The sequence below is a fragment of the Pararge aegeria genome, chromosome 12, assembly GCF_905163445.1.
Source record: "Pararge aegeria chromosome 12, ilParAegt1.1, whole genome shotgun sequence".
In the NCBI taxonomy this organism is placed as follows: domain Eukaryota; kingdom Metazoa; phylum Arthropoda; class Insecta; order Lepidoptera; family Nymphalidae; genus Pararge; species Pararge aegeria.
In genome coordinates, this window is record NC_053191.1 from 1,329,946 (window position 1) to 1,353,092 (window position 23,147).

Genomic DNA, 23,147 nt, shown 5'->3' on the forward strand with positions numbered 1-23,147 from the left:
TACTGACTCTGTGGTTAAAACATCTATGATTTTGTATTTTTAATCTGTTTCAATCTGTCAAATCACAAATATCTGGCAGTGCCAATGTCAAATATAAAAAACTCGTTTCGCTTAGGTTTACTGCCTATTTATTTTAATTTGTGTAACTAGTGCCACTGATATTGTTGGTATCAAAACAATGACTACGACAGTAATGAAAGTGGAAACTGAAACGGAGACTTGCTCTGTTTGCGGCGGCGGGGGTGATTTATTCACCCCGGAGGAGCATGACGCCGGGTCGCCCCCTATGCAAGTCCCTTTGCGAACTATGCTTTTGCATCTAAACAATAACAAGGTAAAATTTTACTTCATACCACAAATTCAATTCCTTATCTTAGGCGAAAAATTACATTCTCTGATTCAATTTCTTATCTTAGTCGAAAATTAACATTCTCTTCAGCTTAGAGTTAGTTTGTACATCTCAATTATTTACATTCACTTTTAGGTTCTACCCGATGGCAAATTATGCGTAAGTTGCATTCGACGTGCCTTGGAAGCTTATGAATTTAGCACAGCATTAAGCACCCGAACAGCGCCTCCACTGAGTGAAAAAATACGTGCTTTAAGACGAAAACTTCATGAATTAACGCAGAAAATTGATGTCTTCATTGTTGTGGGAGGTCCAAGTGCTAACTCTGGCGGTGTTTATAGTGAGGATGATATTATTATGGTGGATAAAGACGCATTGGCCTTGGCTGCTGCAGCTGATGATGAGGATCTGGAGAAAGCAAGGAATGCATGTGGGGATAGTGTTTATCAATGCACAATTTGTCCGATGTCTTTTCAGGTAAGCAATGCTAAGGCTCCTCTTTTTTGTTCAATTGTAACATAGTGTACCAATACTGACGAGTGAGTAAAATAAAGAATACCAAATTTTAAAGATCAAGTATATTTGAAACTAATAGTATGAAAAACAAGGCGTAGGTCTAGGCCAGTCTAAGCTCAACTGTATTTCGGTACCGCACTCTCCTTTTGTGGTAGGCCAGTAGTTAGTTAACTACTTAAAAGCACATAGCTTAGAAAAGTTAGAAGTGCGTGCTGGGATTCGAAAAGGCTGTGCTATCATTGCTTCTATTTACTTTATGTAACTTTAATATTTATTCAGTGGTAAAAGTATCAGGTTTGATGTGTTTCTTGCATGTTGTGCATATTTTTGCTCAGTTTATGGCAATGGTTTGTCACTTACCGTCAGGTGGGTCATATGCTTGATCTGTCAATTATTGTTATTAAATAAAAACTTAATTTGGTCTCTGGACACCTTGTTGTGTGTGAGCCAGAGTAATCTTTATTGTCATTTTTTCTGACTGCATGTTTTACCTAATTCAAATTATCTCCAGCATGCAAGCGAGTATCGTGAACACATCGCTACACATCCCAGCGGCGCGCGCCATTCGTGCTGGACCTGTGGCGCACAGTTCACCAGCAAGGATGCCCTCAAAGACCACTCCATACTGCATGCCACCGCCCTGGATGCACAGAGTCTCATGTGCAATCTGTGCAACATGTCTTTCCAGGTATGTTTACTCCTATCGCTATTTAAACTATGTATGAAAGCAAGCGATATTATATCAAATCCAATAGTGGCTATTTTTATTTTTGAAAATAGAACTCACAGTCTAGTAAATAATACAGAGTATTAATGCAGATGTCTAATCATTTTCTTTATAAACTGGCTGGTTTGGCAGATTACAATGTTTAAAATTATAACACGAATCCCTACAATGCATTCACCCAGATAATGTCCATGTAATCTCACTATTCCAGTTGTGCCACAGTGTAAATATCCACAGAGCTAAAATTTTTTTATCTAGAAGAGCTAAAAAGGAATCCCTCCGAGGGATACGAAGTACAAGTTAAATTCGATCGATCTAATCGGCGCTGGAATGCGAAATTCCGCCTTTAAAATAAATTTTTGACGCTATACTTAACATATGCACATTGCGGTATTAGTATAACACATACTTATATATAATGAATAATGCATAGCTGTTATTCATTATATATAATATAATGGTATGCCGCTCACGTTGTCTCAGTTTAGAAGGAACAAACAGTTGTCTTGAAAACTCGGGCAATAACGGTCTCTCTGCCAACCCTATTAAAATTTAAATCCACAGAGCAACGGAGAGATGCGTCGCCACGAGGCGTCTTGCGCGGCGACCTGTCCCGTGTGCTCGATGCGTTGCGGCACCCGCAGTGCGTTGTCCACGCACGCACGCCGCATGCACGCACGCGCCGCACCCATTCTGTGCGCGCAGTGTTTCCTCGTGCTGCCGAGCCTGGACTCGAGCGCCGCGCACGCGCTCACTCACCGCCAGGCGGACCGCTTCGTCTGCGGATACGACGCGTGCATACTGAGATTTGCTACCAGGTGATTATCTATGGCCCGGAGTGGGCATGTAAAGCCGCCAATAACAAGTTGAGTTTTAGATGATGCCTATACCGTTTAGCCTCGTGGTCATGGCTTCATCATCATCAACTTCAACCCATTACCGGCCCACTACAGCGCACGGGTCTCCTTTCTGTATGAGAAGGGTTAAGGCCGTAGTCTATCACGCTGGCCAAGCACGGATCGATTGGCTTTACATGCCTTTAAGAAAGTTATGGAGAATTCTCAGGTGTATGTATTATTGTATGATGTATTCTTTCACCGTTAAAAACAAGTGATATTTAAATTACTTAAATTAAACCGCACATAACTCCGAAAAGTTGGAGGGGCGTGCCGGGGCTCGAACTGGGACTCCACCAAAGGAAAGCCGAAGCCTTACTCACTAGGCCATCACCGCTTCATAGCGCTAAACCTAAAGTGCGATTGTTATTCACCTGAAATAACTGGCTTGCCTGCACCTTAAATAAATGTAGATTTTATCACAGGCACTTATGAAGCGTTCATACATTTAACATTAATATAAATAAATATATTTTACGTATTTGCGAAAAGTACTTGTTGAAAAATGCTTGTGGTATAAATTTTTTTAACCATTGACCATGGTAAAATGTGGTCATGGTAAAAAAATGAGACTGAAATATTTTTTAAAAATGGGTTAAGAATTCGGTTAATAAGTAAGGCATATTATATTATTAAGGAATATTTTTGTGACTGTTCCTAATTAGTGTCTAAAGTTTAAAATTAAAGTGTTAACATAATAGTCATATGTAAAACAAACACTAAATATATAAGAAAGTGGCAAACTGTTGGAATTATTCCCACTGACAACACTAAAAAAAAAAAATGTACACAGTTAAAGCAATAAAATTTAATCTATAATATTCTATTACTAATGTTTGTGATGGTTACTGCATTCGTTAACTTAAAACTAAGGCTAGGGGGAAAGTAACGTCATATTTTATATATCGTTATTTGCATAGAGAATTCGCAATAAGATTATTAATTATAATTGCAGGAACGACTTGTTGGCTCACATCCGCAAGTGTCACTCGGGGGAGTTGGTGGAAGTACCCGACCCCGCCCCGCCCGCACAGCCGCCCCCGCCAATCGCGTGCGACCATTGCGGGCGAACGTACGTAAACTTATCACTTACTGGTTATACTCTCAGTGGTAATGCAGCAAATGGTTATGAACTCAACGGTCATACAGGAAATGGTGAAACTCTCAACATTTATATACTCAATAGTCATAGACTCCCCAGTTATACACTCAACAGTTATATAGAAAATGGTGAAACACTCAACATTTATATACTCAATAGACATAGACTCCCCACTCCCCAGTTATACACTCACAATTAAACAATCAACAGTCATACAGTAAATGGTGAAGTGCTCAACATTTATATACTCAATGGTCCTAGACTCAACGGTTATACACTCATAATTAAACACTCAATAGTCATACAGTAAACGGTGAAACACTTAACAAATATATGTACTTAATAGTCACAGACTGCACAGTTATACACTCAACAGTCATACAGTTAATAATAAACATTCAACTGGTATACAGTATACATTCAATGGCTATAGACTCAAAGGTTACATAATATATATATTTATAGGACATAGTTATACATTCAATAGAGCAACAATTAAACACTCGAACCGTCATACAAGAAATGGTTCAATCTCTATGGCTGTGTACAGTCAATGGTTAAACACGCAACTGTTATAACTCAATGGCTATACTCAAAGGTTATATACAAAGTGTAAATGAAAACCGAAATTATAACGAATAGGCTTTAGAGGTCCATTATGTACTGTCTATGAGACTTATCTGTGAAACCGAAAACCTAATAGTTAATGAGTAAACCACTGCCAAAGTTTTTACTGAAAGAATCAGATACAGCCTTAACTTAAACATGCAAAATTAAAATCTCGCATCGCTTATCGTAGGTAGGTAAGGTTGTCATAAATAAACACTTACAATGTTTTGAATTCTATTGTATGAAAAAAATTGGTTGCCTGTAAAGTCGGTATACGGGCGAAAGTTTTACGTGACAACGACTTTGAGTGGTAAAATAATTTTAATGTGAATATTCATTCGTATAGTAGGAAGAAGGATGAAATAATAGTAACAATTTAAATCATTTATTTATACAAAGAATTATATTTAAAACATTAATTTATACAAAGAATCTGCACTGAATTTCATATTAACAAAATTTTATTTTTACCTTTACACATACATACGTATTTATATACAAATATACATACAATAACTTGCAATACATTTGCGTACAATGAAACAGCGTTTACTACAAAGGGACGCGTGCCTTTCACTTTTTATGTCTGTCTCTCTCGCTCTTAGGCGGGCGCGTGCCTCTCACTCGCTCTCATTGTGAGCGCATAACGTGAGCGGAGCGTAACGCAGTTTCTTGAAGTGTCACCCGGCAAACCAATTTATAAGACGCTGTCACGTCAAAATAAATATGCTTCTTTGGATTTAAATTTTTTACAGTATATTTCATAAGGAAACACTTCCTTATATACTTAATACTTATGCATCCTTCAATATTATTTCGCAATTCTTTTACACGTTGAGAAAAGATGATACATACTTGGGTTAAAAACTAAACAATTATACACGCAACAGCTAAAAACTCAACTGTTGTACATTAAAACTTATCCCGGAAACTTTATATTGTGGTGTCTATAAGAATAAAAAAAAAAAAAAATATACTACGACAAACACACATCGCCATCTAGTTCCAAAGTAAGCGTAGCTTATGTTATGGATACTAAGCTAACTGATTTTTATTTATTTTTTATGAATAATATACATAAATTCTTATAATATATAGATAAACAACCAGCCATTATCCAGTTGTGGGAACCGAACCCACGGCCTTGGAATTAGAAAGCAGGGTCGCTGCCCACTGAGCCAATCGGCCGTCATATGTCTATAAGAATCTAAATTATTTGTTTTATTTGATTGCATATAGAAAAATAATATTGTACTGTCCGTAGCGTTATTGAAATATACTTTGTCCCACAGATTCGCCTCAGTGGCTGCTCTGAAGCGACATTCGAGAGTGCATCGGCGGGAAATACCGCAGGTAAACACCTAATTAAAAACAACTACACTAAGAAATTGTATGTTATATGAATTTTTGTCATATAGCCAGGTTAAGACTTCAGCATCCATTTCAGGGGTACCGAGTTTGATACTCCTTACACACGTCTAGTTTTTCGGAGTTAAATGCTGTTTTTTCAATTCAAAATTTTCAAATATTTTTGTTTTTTTTTTGTACGACTGAGTAGAAGCCCATAGTTAGGAAATTGGTGTAGGCTAAGCCCATGCGAAAAGCACGCTAAGCCATATTTTTTACGACTATTATTACTTGATAAAGCCCGCCGACCCACATTGGAGCATCATGGTGGGTCAATAACGGCACTGCTCTAAAACCTCTCATGCCATTTTTAAATATTGGATAGAAGTAGGCGTTACTTTGCATGATATATTATGAAAATTAAGTATAATTTCCTATACTCCGCGAAAAGCAGGAGAATCTGTATGGTGTAATTTATAATTTCAATCCTTAAGTCATTGTAAAGTCAACATCTCCTGAGGATGCTCCGGTTTCGGAGCGTAACCTGCGTCGAGGGTACATTGCCGAAGATCTAGGATTAAAGAAATTATTAATTACACCAAACAGATTCCCCTGCTTTTCGCGGAGTATAGCAAATTAAGCTTAATGTTCATAATCCTAATGCAGTTTTAATAGGCTCAAGATGGTGAATGATGCTGAGACTGATATGTTACAGGAGGAAGCAGATTGGGACAGCGGAGATATTGACCAGGCTTTGAGCAGTATGCACGGAATAGAACCTTTGGAAGGAGACATAGAGTATCTTGAAATGGAGGCATTGGAAGAAATGTAATGATCTAAGTATTTTGTAGAGTTTTGTTAATTAATAAAATAAATATATTAAAAATAATTTAGATTTATTTTTGTAATTTCTTTCAATGTAAAATTCAACAATTTTTATAAGTAGACCTATCACATTCTAACTACATTCTTCAACTTAAAACTAAAGCTACGAAGGTTATGTCGCCGATCTGAGGTTCAGCTGCGGCACGACATACATGCGTGAAAGCACTGCCTGCCCTTGTTAACGCAATACTTGTTTTGTTACACTGATACGCTAATGTTTCCAAGTTCAAATATCCATAACAATCCAAAATATTTATAATAATAGAGAATTTTTCAAAAACAACATTAGGGTTTTTAAACAAAATGTAGTATATAATAATATTAAAGTGAAAACTACATATTGTGTGTAAAAGATACAGAATTCAATACCGGGGGTTTTGAGTATATGTTTTTATAACATCATTCCGAAGGTAACTCTGGACCTACCTCATTGCTGTAAAGTTTACCATACAAGTGATGAATTTATTTTTAGTTCTCTCTCTCTATTATGTTATTTGTGTTACCTTGACATCGTCCCGGAACGTCATAAATCCCTTAGCGGCACGTCTTTGACGGTAAGGCGGTAACTAGTCACGGCCGAAGCCTCTTACCAGACGATGAATGTATAATTCGATGTATTGATCTGAAGCGATTAGTATTTTCTGACATTTACTCACAGCACTGTATTAAATGGTAAAGATTTTGTCATAATATCACATTCCAAAAATTTTACTACATATTACTATACTTGAATCTATAAATTATTATTGTCTATGCTCCGGTCGGGGCTGTTCGCGGCATATGAAGGCTATTCGTCGTTTCCGAGGTAGTTTTTCTCCCCTCCACATACTACGCTCGCCTCCCAGCACTTCGTGTGAAAAATCATAACGGGCCACTCCGCTGTAAAAAAAAAGTTTTAAAGATGTAGTCCCATCTACCCCGTTAAATGCACGGGAAAAAAAAGTTCTATTTGAATTAAAGTATCGGTTCGGAATGGTGGGTGTATGGTTTCCAAATAGATCGAAATTACAAGACAAAATATTGATGTAGCCTTCCAAATTGTTAGCTGAGGTACGGAGCTGTTAGTTTGTATGGAAGAATAACTAAACTTCTTTTGATTTAATATTTTTACAAAATATACGTGCGTATTCTCTACCGACGCACGACATCCCGGCGCTCGTGATACAATATTATTTGAATGTGTGATTAAAGGTATGAAAACGTTAAGATACATTCTGGTGCGATGTCTCGTAGAAACCTATTATGTATGACTACCACACTCCCTAACAGATTAGCCGGCTACCATCTTAGACTGCATCATCACTTACCATCAGGTGAGATTGCAGTCAAGGGCTAACTTATAATTTTTTTTTTTTTAAATAGCTGCCTCAAATATGCGCTCACCTGCCACAGCGCTCACCAGAGAGGTCAACTAAACCTGGTGTCATGAGTATGGCATATGGAATATTTGAGGCAGCTTTTTGAATTTTTTATTTTTTATTCCACTACAAGTTAGCCCTTGACTGCAATCTCAACTGATGGTAAGTGATGATGCAGTGTAAGATGGTAGCGGGCTAACCTGTGAGGGATCTACTCATACCCCTAATAGATTTCTACGCGCCATCGCACCGGAACACTAAATAGTTAAGCGACACGTCTTTGTCGGTAGGACGGTAACGGACCATACCAGGGAAAATTCATAAATTATAAATTTCCAAAAAGCCCCTGCCGGGAATCGAACCCGGGTACTCCTACTTAGATTTACAGCGCGCACCACTGCGCCAGGGAGGTCAAATGACAATAACAATGGAAATGTACAGTACCTCATGATATACAGGCACCTGCGCTCCAGCAAAGCATCCAGTGCCAAGTGGGGCTTCTTCTCATGAGCTAACCTCATTATTGCACTGGACGCTAAGCATAACCCCGCTATTGTGTCACCACAGAACTGTAAACAATCTCAAGTTAAAGTCAAATATTTCTTTATTCAAATAGGCACATACGAGGGGAGGTCCAAAAGTTCGTGGAATGGAGGGGATGGAGTGGGGATAGGGATGCTTGTCATCATTCAATCATTAGTATATAAGCTGAGTTTCAGCCTAATTGCGTAAGTCTATCCGATGATTTGCCGCAAAAGCAAATTATCCCTCCGTCACAAGGTAACCTTGTATAAAACGTGCATACGTCCCATTATTACATACGCCAGCGTCGTATTCGCCCATCGCCCTCACAGCTCTTACAGGAGCTTTCAAGTCCTGCAGAACAAATTTATGCGTATGACCACGGACAGTCCGTGGTTCATGCGCAACGTAGATCTCCACCGAGACCTCGATCTTCCCACCATAGCCCAGTACATGAAATCATTATCAAAGACCTACTTTGAAAATGCAGTCCGACACCCCAACCCCCTAGTGGTCGAGGCGTCCACTTATACCCCCGTCCCCGACGTCGAGCCAAAGCGGCGACGTCCGAAACATGTCCTTTACGACCAAGACGATCAAATAACTACCGACAATGTGTCCCAACACACACACACACGCAACATACACAGCGTCTTCGCCGGCGAAGACGCTGTGTATGTGTATGTGTGTGCCCCGATTTCTGACGTCATCCGGACGTGGATCCTCACCACGGTCACGGGACGGACTATACAATTATTAGTCCAAAAGTCCACCAACAGTCAAATTAACGCCAACCGAGCCGAGGTCCGAGTCCTCGCAGGAGGCACCCTCGGGTCGACGTCTCCCACTCTCCCCCCGATGTCGTCGAGCCCTGGGGCTCTTCTCATGGCGTGCTTTCGCGCTCGCCCCACTCCCCGGTGACGCCGTAGCAACCCCTCAGGTGGTTATCCGAAAAATGAAATAATTGCGTCATTCGTTTACGAATACTCGCCTGATAAACAAGTCAATTCGGAAGAACACTAAAACTATGAAGAAAATTGAATTGGGCATAATAACGCTATTGTATCACCACAGAACTGTAAATAGTCAAAGTGAAATATTTATTTATTCAAAGAGGCACATAGATGGTACTTTTGACGCGTTGCGTTGATTACATACAAAATGTGTACCTCACCATTGCTCACCTCAACGCTTCGCGCTTATGAGGAGTGCAATTGAGAAATTTTCAGATTACATCTGCCTGTATTTAACTCCGAGACCCACTTAAAACCACAACGCTCATTGTTGCGCCAGGGAGCTGGTCAAAATATTAAATAAATAAATATACTACGACAATACACACATCGCCATCTAGCCCCAAAGTAAGCGTAGCTTGTGTTATGGGTACTGAGATAGCTGATGAATATTTTTTTATGAATATAATACACATAAATACTTATAATATACAGATAAACACCCAGACACTGAAAAACCATTCATGTTCATCACACAAACACTCTCCAGTTGTGGGAATCGAACCCACGGCCTTGGACTCAGAAAGCAGGGTCGCTGCCCACTGCGCCACTCGGTCGTCAATATCCTACCTATATATAATATATATATGTACATTATTTCTGTACATTTAATATATTTAAAAAATTTTGACCGGGGGATGCGTTATAACAGATACTGAGTCCAAAACAGATTTTTATTTAATTTTTGTCTTTCTGTCTGTCTGTTTGTATGTCTGCCCGGGCATCACGTGAAAACTACTGAACGGATTGAAATTAAATTTGGTAGAGTGGTAGCTGATATACCGGGTCAACATATAGGATACTTTTAGATCCCGATACTACTTAAACAACAAGTTTCCTCTGGGAAATGGGATGATTTTTTTTTATCAATTTTACTTCATGTCTCCGTTAAATTTGCACAGATAACAGCAAGTCGCAAGGCATATGGGACAACGATCGAATGCATGCGTACCATCCTACTAATATTATAAATGCGAAAGTTTGTGAGGATAGATGCATGGATGGTCGGATGTATGTATGGATATTTGTTACGCTTTAACGCCACAACGACTTAACCGATTTGGCTGAAATCTGGCACAGATACCTACAATATAGTCTGGAATAGCTCATAGGCTTCTTTTTATCCCGGAAAAGCAAACGGCTTCTACAGGATAGCATCACTATTTTTTCCGCATTTGTCTTTCAAAATCGGTGCAACGGAAAATTAGATGGACGTGGATTTTTGGATAGGCAACGTAGAAATATTATATAGCTTTTAAATTTTGTTTGGTTGAACGCGCTAATCTCAGTTTTTTTTTTTTTCGATTTGTAGTAACAATTATGGCTATTATATAACATCACGCTACTATCATTAATGAGAAATGTTGCAAAAACTGCAAAAAATATCCTTTTTAAGAGATTCAGATCCGTGCGATGCGTGAACGGTAAACGTTACGCCAAACGACGGAAGTATGTAGTAAGTATATCGGAATTGTCGGCAATGTTGTTTCTTTAAAGTTCTATAAAACAGTCCGACATACGACTATTTTTTGAAGTCGACTCATTCGCAGAGAAAGTCGCGCGGGTCCGCTAGTTTAAAATATAAAATATTATAAATGTGTAAGTATGGATGTTTGTTACTCAATCACGCAAAAACGGCTGAACGGATTTGGATGAAATTTGGTATGCATGTAGGCAAATAAATAGGTTCACGAGGGAAACTTGAAAATTGATTACGAGCTAAACCGTGGGCAGACATCTTTGAAATTGGGTATGCATGTAACCTATTCTATGGAAAAGGTCATGTACTTTCTATACCAATATCTCAAATTCCAGTTGTAAGATAAAAAATTGTTAACATAGTATAATTTTTTTCATTTTTTAAATGTAGTATAGCTTTGGACCCCATTCCGAAGTCCACTAAGACGAAGTCGCGGGCAGAAGCTAGTAGGCAATAAACAAAGGCACTGCGGGAAAACATTTGCATCACATAAGTAATATGAAATTCTAGGGTGTTATTCTAACTTACTCTAACTGCATCAACATGAGGTTTAATATGACCAGACGCAGCCAAGTCAAGAACGTGGACGTAGGGTAACAACTCAGTATGCGGGGCAAATCCAACTTCCTTCATTCGGGACAGAATAGCCTCATTCTGGGTGTTCCATTTGCCACGTTCTGTTTCACGGAATCCTTCGATTGCCTGCACCAATGTAAAATACTTATACGTACTAAAACTTAATAATTAATATTTCTATATTTTTAATAATAAAATACTTATATAATTTAAACCTTGTTGGTCTAGTTATTTGATTGGCATGTTAAAATTAGAAATCAGACAATTAGGAAAAGAGATAATTAGGGTCGATTTCGAGGCAATGATCTGTTCTATTGTATAAATTAATGTCACTACCAGCATTGATTAAGAAAATTAGTGGTGCCTGCTAATGATATTCTAAAGAAAGGGGTGCTTTAGAAAATCATTATAAATATATAGCCTATGTTTTATTCTGATATTACTGTAAATACTAACCTATATTACTGTGAAGTTATATCAAAATCTGTCTAGTAGTTTTTGCATTAAAAAACATCCATGTGTATATTTAATTTTAGCCAACCATGAATTCAATCTATTGCATTTGAAACATTAGTAGGATATTTAAAATACAATGTGTAAATGAAAACCAAAATACTACATTACAGACTTTAGAAGAACATTATTTCCAAGACTTATCTGTGAAATCAAAATGCTAATCGTTTTTTAAGTAAACCTCTGCCATTGTTTTTACTGAAAAAAATCAGATGCTGCCCTGACATCTCATCCTAAATTAAAATCAAGTGACTCCTGTCACTTGATTAACTAAAGGGACCTGTTGCATAGTGTAGGTACTATTAGTGTCCGTCTTTTATTTTTAATAGGGTTGTCTTAACTAAACACTTGTTTTGAATTAGTTTGTATGGAAAAATAAATATGCTTCTTTTCATATTATTTCATATATTTTCAGCGTGATTCCTTTTGAAATATACTTATGCATCCTTCAACATTATTTCATAATTTGGTTAGACATTGTATATTAAAAGCATTACAAACATTGTCCCAATGGTCAAACTCGTATCTCATCCTCTTCAGCACCGGTTCAACTTCTGCGAGCAAGGCAGTTTCCTCATCCTCACTCACAAAGTTAGGCAGGATACGCATGTGCTGCAGGACAGTGGTACGCAGCTCAGGCTCCTCATTTGGTTTCCATGATGGTAGTATTTCTATATAACTTGTGTTGCCTGCAATAAGATAATTGTCTCATTTACTTAACCGTGTGCCACATTATTTGCAATTATATAAATAGTACTCTTTACAAAAGGCAATTTATTTAAACTATAAACAGTGATAGCCTTATAGATAAGTTATCAAAATATCAATGATATGAATTTGAAGCTCCATTTAGTTTATTTATATGGATTGAGAATTTACTTTAATTACCTGATCCTATTTTATTATTGTGATAATAATGGGGATTGGATAATACTAAGTTTTTACATAAAATATTAACTAGGCCTGGAGGGCATTCTATTTAAATTACTAGAATGTGTAGCATACATAGCAGTATACATTTAAGTAAAGCTTCCATTGCCTTTAAGTAAAATCCCTACTAATATTATAAATGTGAATGTAAGTTTGTTTGTTACACTTTCACGCGAAAAGTACTGAACCGATCTTCACGAAACTTTTTATACATATTCTTGGAGGTATAAGAAATAATAGAGTATACTTTTCACTGAAAAAAAAAAAAACCTAAGTAAAAAAATGTTTGTGAAAAAAACTAAAAATCTCATATTATATGACTGTAGGTGTAGACTTTTTTTTATTTTTATTTTATTTTATTTTATTTTAGGTGTAGACTATGTAGCATTACGATGCCTCCCAAAATTATGCGGCCGCAGGGCACATCTAGTTCAATTCAATTCTTGTTTATGGCTTTTGTCTGTGCCACAAGGTACTTCGCCATTGTCTTGTAGATGAAGAGGGCACGAAGGAGATTGATCGGTGAAACTAATGAAAAGTTAATTTTGAATATGTACCAAGAAATAGTTGTGATTAGCTAGTTAGTTCTTAACCTAAGGCAGCACAGACAACACATGCGTATAATATATCTAACACGGATATTTTTTATACATTATACTTTAATTTTATTACTTATATAAAATAAAAACTGATTTTAGGTTGGAATGATTCTGACATGATCTTTTAAGGAGGTTCAATGGCAATTCAAGACCTATAAAAAATGACACAAAAAAAAGCCGTTGATTGTATCAGAATAAGGTGTTAGGGGTGTAGGAAAATATTTGAAAAAGGAACAAGAGAATTTTAAGAAACAGGAATGATTTTGATGTTCCTATTTTATGTTAATTTAGATATGCCGTAAAGATACTCTAAATATAGACTCAAATACGATTAAACAGCAAGATATGATCAAATAATTCTACATATGTAAATATATCTATTATTCAGCCAAGAAACTATACCTACCTGGTAATTTTTCCGCTACTGGTTGAACTCTTGCCTGGGTAACGTCAAGACTTAAATTCTTGTAAAGTTTATACAGAGACAATTTCTGCTTGCAGTTCTTAAGGATACTAAACGTTAAGATTCGCATTTTTTTAGCAAATATTTACAAAATTAACTTGGAAAATAATTGTTGACAATTCTTTGCAGTTTTTTGAAGCATGAACGACAGAGTAGGTATTTTGTTATGACGTTAACATTGGCATTTGACAATCAGCTGAGCGTCGCGTTGTAGAGTATTTATTGGTTCAATTGGTCTATGGATATACTTCAGTTAATGGTCTATGGAAATACTAAACATGAAATAAATTGGGGAATCCCCATTATTTAAGGATTCATTAAAAACTTGAAACTGTTTGGTCTTTTTCTTTCTAATATTCCTTTTAATATATCTTTATTATATAGTTTGATCTCGTACAGACTACATCATCAAGTCTTAAAAGTCGCTAAAATTTGGAAGAAATATGGAAAGTCGTAGGTTCGTAGCTTTACCTACCTAGCCTTATTGGTTAACAAGTCACTTTTATTATAGAGAGCTTTTTACCTTTCATAATATTAAAATATGATTTCAGATGATGAAAGTATGTTTTGTTGCCATCACTATACGGAACTAGGAAGCATTTAGCTTATTTCTCTCTGTGCTCAATGCTCGGAGTCGGAAGTAGTAGAGTGCAGTCCGGTACGGTCATTGACCTTTGACCTAGTTGCAGTTCAAACTTCGACCTGCGTGCGCTTTGTGCAAATCTTATTTTACATCGACTGCACCCATATTCAACAATCAATAAATCATAAACCTGTGTGATGAGTCCGGGAATCGAGTCCAGTGAAATAAAAAGTAGCCTTAATAAAGAAAAACCTTACAAAGTTGTGTGATATCTCGTGAGGATTTATGAAGAATTTGCTGAAAACTTGTTTAATCTTTTAGATTATATTCAGTTGATGATATAAATTTTCTCAGAAGCGGCCTTACTCTTGCTCCTTATCCTCGCTCTTGTATCTTCAATTGGATCCTCACAACAATAATGTTCAGGATTTTATGCCCTGAAGATGATGTTGAGATACATGGAGGCCTATACAATGGACACCGGACTACAACGGACTTGCTGTGCCAGGGTTTTGGCGATAACTTTTGATTAACTAATATGAATCCAAATTCGAAGGAGCTGGCAACTCTTGATTACAGTTCAGGTAAGTTGATTTTTTTAAATAAAGAATCTTATTTTTTAAGAATTTCAATTTTAAGCAAATAACTTGGATGTTTGCAGTTTGAATAAAGAATTTATTTTTTTAAATATATGGACGCATTATTAAAGGAGGTACCACCTTCTTTTTTTTACTGATTAATAATCTATCATAGGTGCTCTGAAGTATGCTGTAAGTTTAAACTTTCATATTTGCATTAAAGCAGTTAGTAGTATCAAACCCATAAATACAATAGCGGGATGATGGTTGTAGTATAGAAACTTAGTTGGAAGAACACAGCTCCAACTGTTTCTGATACCCTTAAACTGCTTAGTGCTGTGTGCTATGCGCTATTTCAGAACATAATCAATAGCATATAACAGTCCTTTGCTAGATTTAAAGTCTCTTCCAACTTCCAACGGGAGGGCTTGCCCAACCACATGGCAGACGGGTTGGTGATGACTGCAATCACCGTCCAACAATATTCTAATCTGCCTTCCCACACTGCACCTCAAATAGGCCATACAAATTTAAATAATTGTATTTGGAAGTTTTGTTTGATGGTGTTAGTGATTTTTTAACTATCAGTCCCCAGTATTTTGTAATAAGTTAATTGAATAAAATATATAGTATCATCAATTACACTCTCATGTATTGGATAGTGCTTGGTTAACCACCTACCTTTTATGTCTACCTATTTTAACTTCTGTAGATCCATTATGTAAGGTATGTCTGAGGACATAACTTAATAATAATGGGGTACACAACTATTTTAATGTCTCAAAATCTAAAATGTAGTACATATATAGCATTAAGTAATATTGTGATTAAATGTAAGGCCAAGTAAATAAATGCACTGCGAATTCCTAACCTGAAGATATTTGAATTTTTCCCAACACTTACTCTTACAATATATGCACAGAACAATATATTGTGTTATGAGAATATGGCTTTACAGCAGTTTATGCAGTTGTTTTTAGGTAGTTATTTTTCATAGTCAAAGTCAAAGTCAAAGCCAAAGTCAAAGTCAAAGTCAAAGCCAAAGTCAAAGTCAAAAATATCATATTCAAGTAGCCTTTATTCAGTTACATGAGAAATGTGTAAGTGGTAGGGAGGTGATGGTGATAACCGTATTCGTCGCCCACAATAGGCTTAACCGGGTGTTCTTTTTGTTATCACCACCTCAAATTATTTTAAGTGGTTATGGCTGAATGGGTGGACTGAAATATGAAAGGTTGTTGGTTCACCAGGAGATATTTTGAATGTGTTATGCTGTGTGAAAAATTAAGAATGTTGTTACTGTATACTACCTATCATTGACTTGCTGAAATAGCGAAGCTGTCAAATTATATCATACTGCGGCTCAAGAATCTATAAGACTTAATCAAGCGATTGCCGCTTAATGGATTGCCTGCGCCACAATAGTTTTCTTTTATTACATTTTTGACGGCCGATTGGAGCAGTTTGCAGCGACCCTGCTTTCAGCGCCCAAGGCCGTGGGTTCGATTCCCCCTACTGGTAAATGTTTGTGTGATGAGCATGAATGTTTTTCAGTGTCTCGGTGTTTATATGTATAATCTAAGTATTTATGTACAGTATTTATAAAAATATTCATCAGTCATCTTAGAACCCATAACACAAGCTACGCTTACTTTGGGGCTAGATGGCGATGTGTGAATTGTCGTAGTGTGTTTATTTATTATTATTATTTTTTTAATGAAAATTATCTTTTCTTAATAGTGTCAGTAATTTAAGATATGTAAGCGACACTCATTCGATCCACGAGATATCGTTTTTAATAGCGATACCCGCATTTCTCTAAATTAATCAATGTGTTAATATAGATTTCAGTGTATTGAGAATACTGTCACAGAACTAATACAAAAGAAATAAAGAAAAAAAAAGATGCTTATGTGCCTGGCGAATCTATTGCCCGTTTTCACTAAACATTGTCATCGCCTTAAACGAATGCCTAATGATTTTATGCCTATATAAAAAAAAACGTTACACCAACTCTTAGGTGATAACTATTGGTGAACGTTTGATCGCGGTTGACGACCGAGTGGCGCAGTGGGCAGCGACCCTGCTTTCTGAGTAGGTCGTGGGTTCGATTCCCACAACTTTAAAATGTTTGTGCGATGAACATGAATGTTTTTCAGTGTCTGGGTGTTTATCTGCATATTATAAGTATTTATATGTATTATATTCATAAAAAAATATTCATCAGCTATCTCAGTACCCATAACACAAGCTACGCTTACTTTGGGGCTAGATGGCGATGTGTGTATTGTCGTAGTATATTTATTTATTATTTATTTATTTATTTATCTATGCCTAGGATTTAGATGAGGCGTTACTTATGTAGGCATTGCCTTGTAAGTTGTTAGTGAAAACGGGCATAAACCTTTACGTAGCATACCTACTATAATAAGATGAGATGAGAGTTTGTATTTTTTTTTTTGTTTGAACTCGTATAACTCTGAATTTACCAGTTCTTTATAAAATATTCATTGCAATTGAAAGCTTAATTCTTGAAGAAGGCTTTTATGTTCAAATGTTCATACCTCTAAGGTTACCTACCCTAGGGCTTGAATAGGGGCTGAAGGTTTGTAATCTTACCTGTATTTGATGTAATTATGGAGGGTAGAGGTAAGGAGAGTCATCTGTGTATATGAAAAAGTGTCGTCAAAATGTATTAAATTAGGATGGCGCCACATTTGCATCAGGGTAACTCTTAAAAGAAGCGCCAAATATAAATATTGTTAGAGTAGGCTTGAAAAATATACAAGGAAGTATGGAGATACAAGGAAGTAAGGTTATATTTACCACAATATTTTGTACAACGTAAGTTGTTGAAATTCTCAATAATTAACTACTTTAGTCGATAATGACATTAAATTTTTTAACTCGGCATACTTCAATTCATCTACGATTGCTACATTCATACCATACCCTGTGCATCCACCAGCGCCATTGTGGAGGATTTTTGAACTGTTATTTAGCGCAACAACTGGACACTTTTTCAACTTTTCTCCCATATAAGATGACTCTCCTTACCTCTACCCTCCATAGATGTAATCCACCCATCTCTGACAAGACGAGGTAAATTAAATAAGGATGCGCATTTCATAGATATGAGGATGCTCTCAAACGTGCGACATTTTGTTTTGGTTAATTTATCAGTGCTAACTTTAATAAGAGGAATATTTGCGACTTCTCTGCCATTGTGATACATTCAACTATTTTTTTCAGATGGAACCGAACACGAAATGTTCGGAACTGCTGAAATTACGCCACCTAGACTGAAAATACCACCTACTGCAATTTTTAATGGACATGTTAACGACTTTTATATCGTTATTTAGTCATACTATTTCTTAACTTACTTCTGTACCTTTAATGAAAGAAAATTGTTTGTTAATCCCAAAAAAATTCAATTATACTAAAATTAAAACAAAAAACCATATCAATGATTAAAAAGCAATACAACATATATCATCATTAATATAATATAACAACACATGTAGTCGAATTTTTTTTTTCGTTAATTAAATATGTTGTGTTGTCTTTCTACTAATGTTATATTATTAAAAATATCCAGTATTGTACTACTAACTGGGTATCTCCCTACACTAGATCCCATGACTGAAAAGTATTATAAAAGTTAAGTTAAATTTTGTATAATATAATAAAATATCTAACCCAAAATCTTTCGATGACTGACTGAATTTCGTAGTGTTATCCTTTTCCTACTCTTCTCTGTACATTAGGATAGCACTACTAATTTCAATCAGTGTTAAAATCTTGCATTCGATGGCTTATTAACATCGGGCTATATTCAAGAAGCTCAAGGTGCTAAGTTTAAAATATTATTATTTTCACTTATATTGCCACAGTTCGGACATTTTAATGCCACTTTGTACTGCCTTATATATTTTTTTTTATTTATATCCATAGTATACTTACAGCTAGCCAAAACTTATGCTTAGTTACTTACAGATGCAAATTAAAAAAAAATATTTATCTTATTTGTTAATTTATGAGAGTGAGATTTCGTCTCTACGTGCAGAAGCCGTAGTAGCAATTTGGTGCCAATTCTGTTGTATATGTCGTGAGATATATACTGTTGTATGTGTCATGAGATATATACAATATATATCAAGTGTTTGCGAAAACTAACAAATATTTTACATTCCTCAGATAATTTTGAAGTTATACTAACGCGCCATAAGAAGTATAACTTCAACTCATAATTTTACCATGGGTAAAATTATGAGTGTAAATTTGAACGATGCGCGCGCGCACTTTTACAGAAAACAGACACCCTGAAGTTAACAGACTAATAAATAAGGGTTGACAGACTTTCGATTGTCAAGTCTGCGGGCTCGTTCCGGTGATTTAATTTATTCAATTGTAAAAAAATCCAATAATTAGTATTCCAAATTTAATTATGTAGAAATTTAAACTTTTTTGTGATATTTAAATAAACTTTATTAAAATAGAAAATGCGTTGTAATAAACGTTTCAGTGTATTAAATACCTTTTTTCTATTGTTAGTGTCGTTTTTTCTTAAAACGTAGAATAAGGCGATAGATAAAATTTCTGAAAAGATTTTTATAATGATACGCCAAAGAAGTGTATCTTCGATGCGTTCGAAGTTACACTTCTTTGGCGTAGGCGAACTTAAGATAATGTACTTAAGATAATGTCGAACTTAAGGTACTGAGATTTTATTGAATATGATCAAAGCGATCACAGTGGTTTTAATGACTTGCGACTTGATTATTATTAGTTGTGGGAAGATGTAAACGGGATTAGTATGTAGTGTAACGAATGTATTTTCATTATCTTACTTGAACACAATAGTAGACGGTATAAGGTATTAAAAAAAATATCTTGAACCACTGTGTACCGTATTTATCTAGTTTGTATAAATATGTCAAATGATAATAAATATGACAGCTGTTGGCGCAGTGGGTAGCGACCTTGTTTTCTGCGTGCAAGGCCGTGGGTTCGATTCCCACAACTGGAAAAATGTTTGTGTGATGAACATTAATGTTTTTCAGTGTCTGAATGTTTATGTATATTATCAGTATTTATGTGTATTATATTCATCAGCTATCTTAGCACCCATAACACAAGCTACGCTTACTTTGGGGCTTTTTCGTGTTCCACAAAGGACATAAAAAGATGATACTAATAAGTTTGTCATTTTGATTCAGCTAATCTGTGTACGACCGAATGGATCTATGGTTTTTTTAAATAATCAAGAAAATTGGCACGTGGCAGCCTCTTAAGCTAAACTTTTGGGTTTTTTAATGTGTAGCACAATTTATTAATAACGATATTTACGTTCTTTCTTTTTTCTTTCACATTTGTCTTCTTGTAGACCATTGATATTGACAATGAATAAGTAGGAACTGGCACTGTTTGTAAAGTTAAATAATAAAGGTTCTTGCCAATGATTTAAATCGTAGTTATGCCGTCGCTTTAATTTCTTTGTAGTGAAATATGTCCATTGCGAACTGCGCGAGCTCACTCACTTATGAGTGTGAATTACAATGAGTGCGATATTTAACAAACGGTCTATTATTATGGAAACAGCCTTTTTATTACTCTGTTTTTTATAAATTTTTTTTAATGTTAAAAAAAACATGTATATTTTACATAAACGATTTTTATTCAGCTTTTTTTTAAAATAACTTAAATTCGAGACAAATAATAAAAATAAGGGTAAGGAAGTATTTTATTGGGCGAAGATGTTAGGGCATTTCAATGATTGAAATCTTTGGTTCTTGCGAGAATCTTATTCAGAAACCTTCTCCTTAACATAATCTAAAAATAAGGTAATTAAAGACAGATTAAGAATGTAAAAGTTAAAGTTAAATTTAAATGCGCTACATAGCTACCTACACAATTTAAATGTAATGAGTAGTAATATTAGAAAAAATTGAATGTAATAATTATAGAAAAAATACTGTAAAATAAACTGGTGTAATTGTAATTTGTCGTTTCTAAGGCGTGCTTTACACATATATGGGTCGGCATTACTCTGCACAACTCTGTGGGAGCAATATATGTAGATAAAATATATTCGAATGTGCCAGTCCAGTTGCAACGTGAAACACATGCTTAGCCAACATCGAGCCTAATTCGGTAACCGAATAGTGGTAACTGAATCCAGCCAGATCATAGGAACCATATGTAAAACATGAATTATGCATACTCACGAACGAAAGCCGAAATGTGCCAAGCTAATTAGAACTCAAATAGAGCCGGTAATAAGAAAGTCAAATATTTATTTATTCAAATAGTGTGCCTATTTGATATATGGCACTTTTGATGCGTACAATACATGTAAAATATAACATAGAAGTGAGTTGATGGCGATAACTACATTCGTCAACTTGAAACTAAAGCTACGAGGGTTCTTAACGCACCCTGGTGTAAGAAGAAGCCCACAACAAACTTAGCCGGGTATTTTTTTTTGTTAACACCATCTCACAATGTAATTTTAAATTATTAGAAGAGCAACCTGGTTAGAGCAATAATTTACACCCAAGCTTTTTTATCGATTACGTAGTCCTTTATACTATAATAGGACTTTTCTATAAGCTTAAGTTTAATACAAACTTTGAACTTTTTAAGAGACATCTCCAAGATGTCAATTGGTAGTTTATTGTATTTATACCATCAGCCTGGCCAACTGCATGAAATTATCTGCTCCGATTATTTCCAAAAAAAAACGTAAAAGCCGTACTTGTAAAGTAGGATTCACTAGAGCTACAATGACACGATTTATCGGTTGTTCTTATATTGGTCGTAGAATAGCGTTGAATCGAATGTGCCGATCCGTATATATGTGTAGCACCCCTATGGGTATGCATTCCCGATTACTATTTAGCTAATGAAGGAAAGTAATGAAAATGTCAACTTATGAATTGTCAAATATAAGGTAGGTATGTATTAAATTTAGATCAGAGTGCAGTCTGAGATTTTCTACTTATGTTAACTCTTTCGATCTCGTGAAAGCTAACTACGATTTATATGGTATCGAAGAGGTACCACCTAGTGACATTACTGGGAAACTGTACCGTCACTAGATGTCGCTCTTTCGATACCATACAAATAGTAGTAAACTTTCATGCGTTCGAATAATTAAACATAGCTGGCAAATTTCACGCTTTGCAATCTGTTGCCTCAGTGTAAGTTATCTTGTAAACAAACTTCTCAATCCACGTTAGCGTCTGTCGTTTTTGGGGAACAAACGTCAATATTTGACAACTCAATACAAATTCGACGTAATGTTACTCAGAAGCCTACGAAATTCTACCAAATATTTACAGATTAATTAATTATAATGTAACGATAAAAAATATAAATTAACTTATTAATGTACAAGTCATGCCGCATTGGATGGTGTCAAGAATGCCGGATGCATTTCGTCGATGCACAGCCAAGCTGATCCTTTGCGCAAAGCAAAATTAAAAAATCGTTAAAAAAAAAATATTGTTAATTAGTGCTGTTACATTTAGGCCACTGTCTAAGTGTAACTGATTAAGTTTCTTTTTTTTTTTTTTGCTCAAGTATATTGAATAAATTTGGAGTAAATTGTCTCCTCCAAAATTCTATCCTCATTATGAAATTATGAAATGAAAGGTCTACGCTAACGCATCTGTGGCGTTTGTTTATATGAAAATTTACACGAAGGCTACTGGATAAATGTGAGTAGGCTGTAGTAGGTAGGTCAGTGAATGTTACATGAAATGGTCTCGTACTTATTACTATACGAATTTGATATATAACCAAAGAGACGGTGCCAAACGTGTTCAATAGATCATAATAGCTGTCTTAGCACAGACCTCTCGCCACATAGGCGAGAGATAGAATATAGGCCACCAAGCTGTCCCAATGTAAGTTAGCGGGCATTGGTACTTAGCAACTATTTACAATGATTTTAAAAATATAATAAATTATTCAATTGGATCGGAGCATGTTAGTTATAGCCAATAGTTAGGTGAGTAGCCAAACACATGTGCACGCCTATAACGGCAAATATATGAGTAAAAATTATATGGTAAAATTAACATCGTGTAAAGAA

General features: G+C 35.7%; 2 protein-coding genes across 2 annotated transcripts; one reads left to right on the plus strand and one right to left on the minus strand.

Annotated features, from left to right (window-relative positions):
- Positions 1-71: 71 nt before the first annotated feature.
- On the plus strand, positions 72-6,442 carry LOC120628201 (zinc finger protein 77-like). The gene is made up of 7 exons (XM_039896454.1): positions 72-334; positions 485-826; positions 1,377-1,553; positions 2,157-2,410; positions 3,444-3,560; positions 5,492-5,552; positions 6,262-6,442. Exons 1-7 carry the CDS (start codon positions 179-181, stop codon positions 6,376-6,378), a joined length of 1,224 nt encoding a protein of 407 aa, XP_039752388.1. The 5' UTR covers positions 72-178; the 3' UTR covers positions 6,379-6,442.
- LOC120628202 (alpha-ketoglutarate-dependent dioxygenase alkB homolog 7, mitochondrial) lies at positions 6,426-14,030 on the minus strand. Its single transcript, XM_039896455.1, has 5 exons — positions 13,829-14,030; positions 12,395-12,582; positions 11,333-11,506; positions 8,234-8,358; positions 6,426-7,310 (listed from the first exon to the last, which is right to left on the minus strand). Exons 1-5 carry the CDS (start codon positions 13,953-13,955, stop codon positions 7,175-7,177), a joined length of 750 nt encoding a protein of 249 aa, XP_039752389.1. The 5' UTR covers positions 13,956-14,030; the 3' UTR covers positions 6,426-7,174.
- Positions 14,031-23,147: the final 9,117 nt, after the last annotated feature.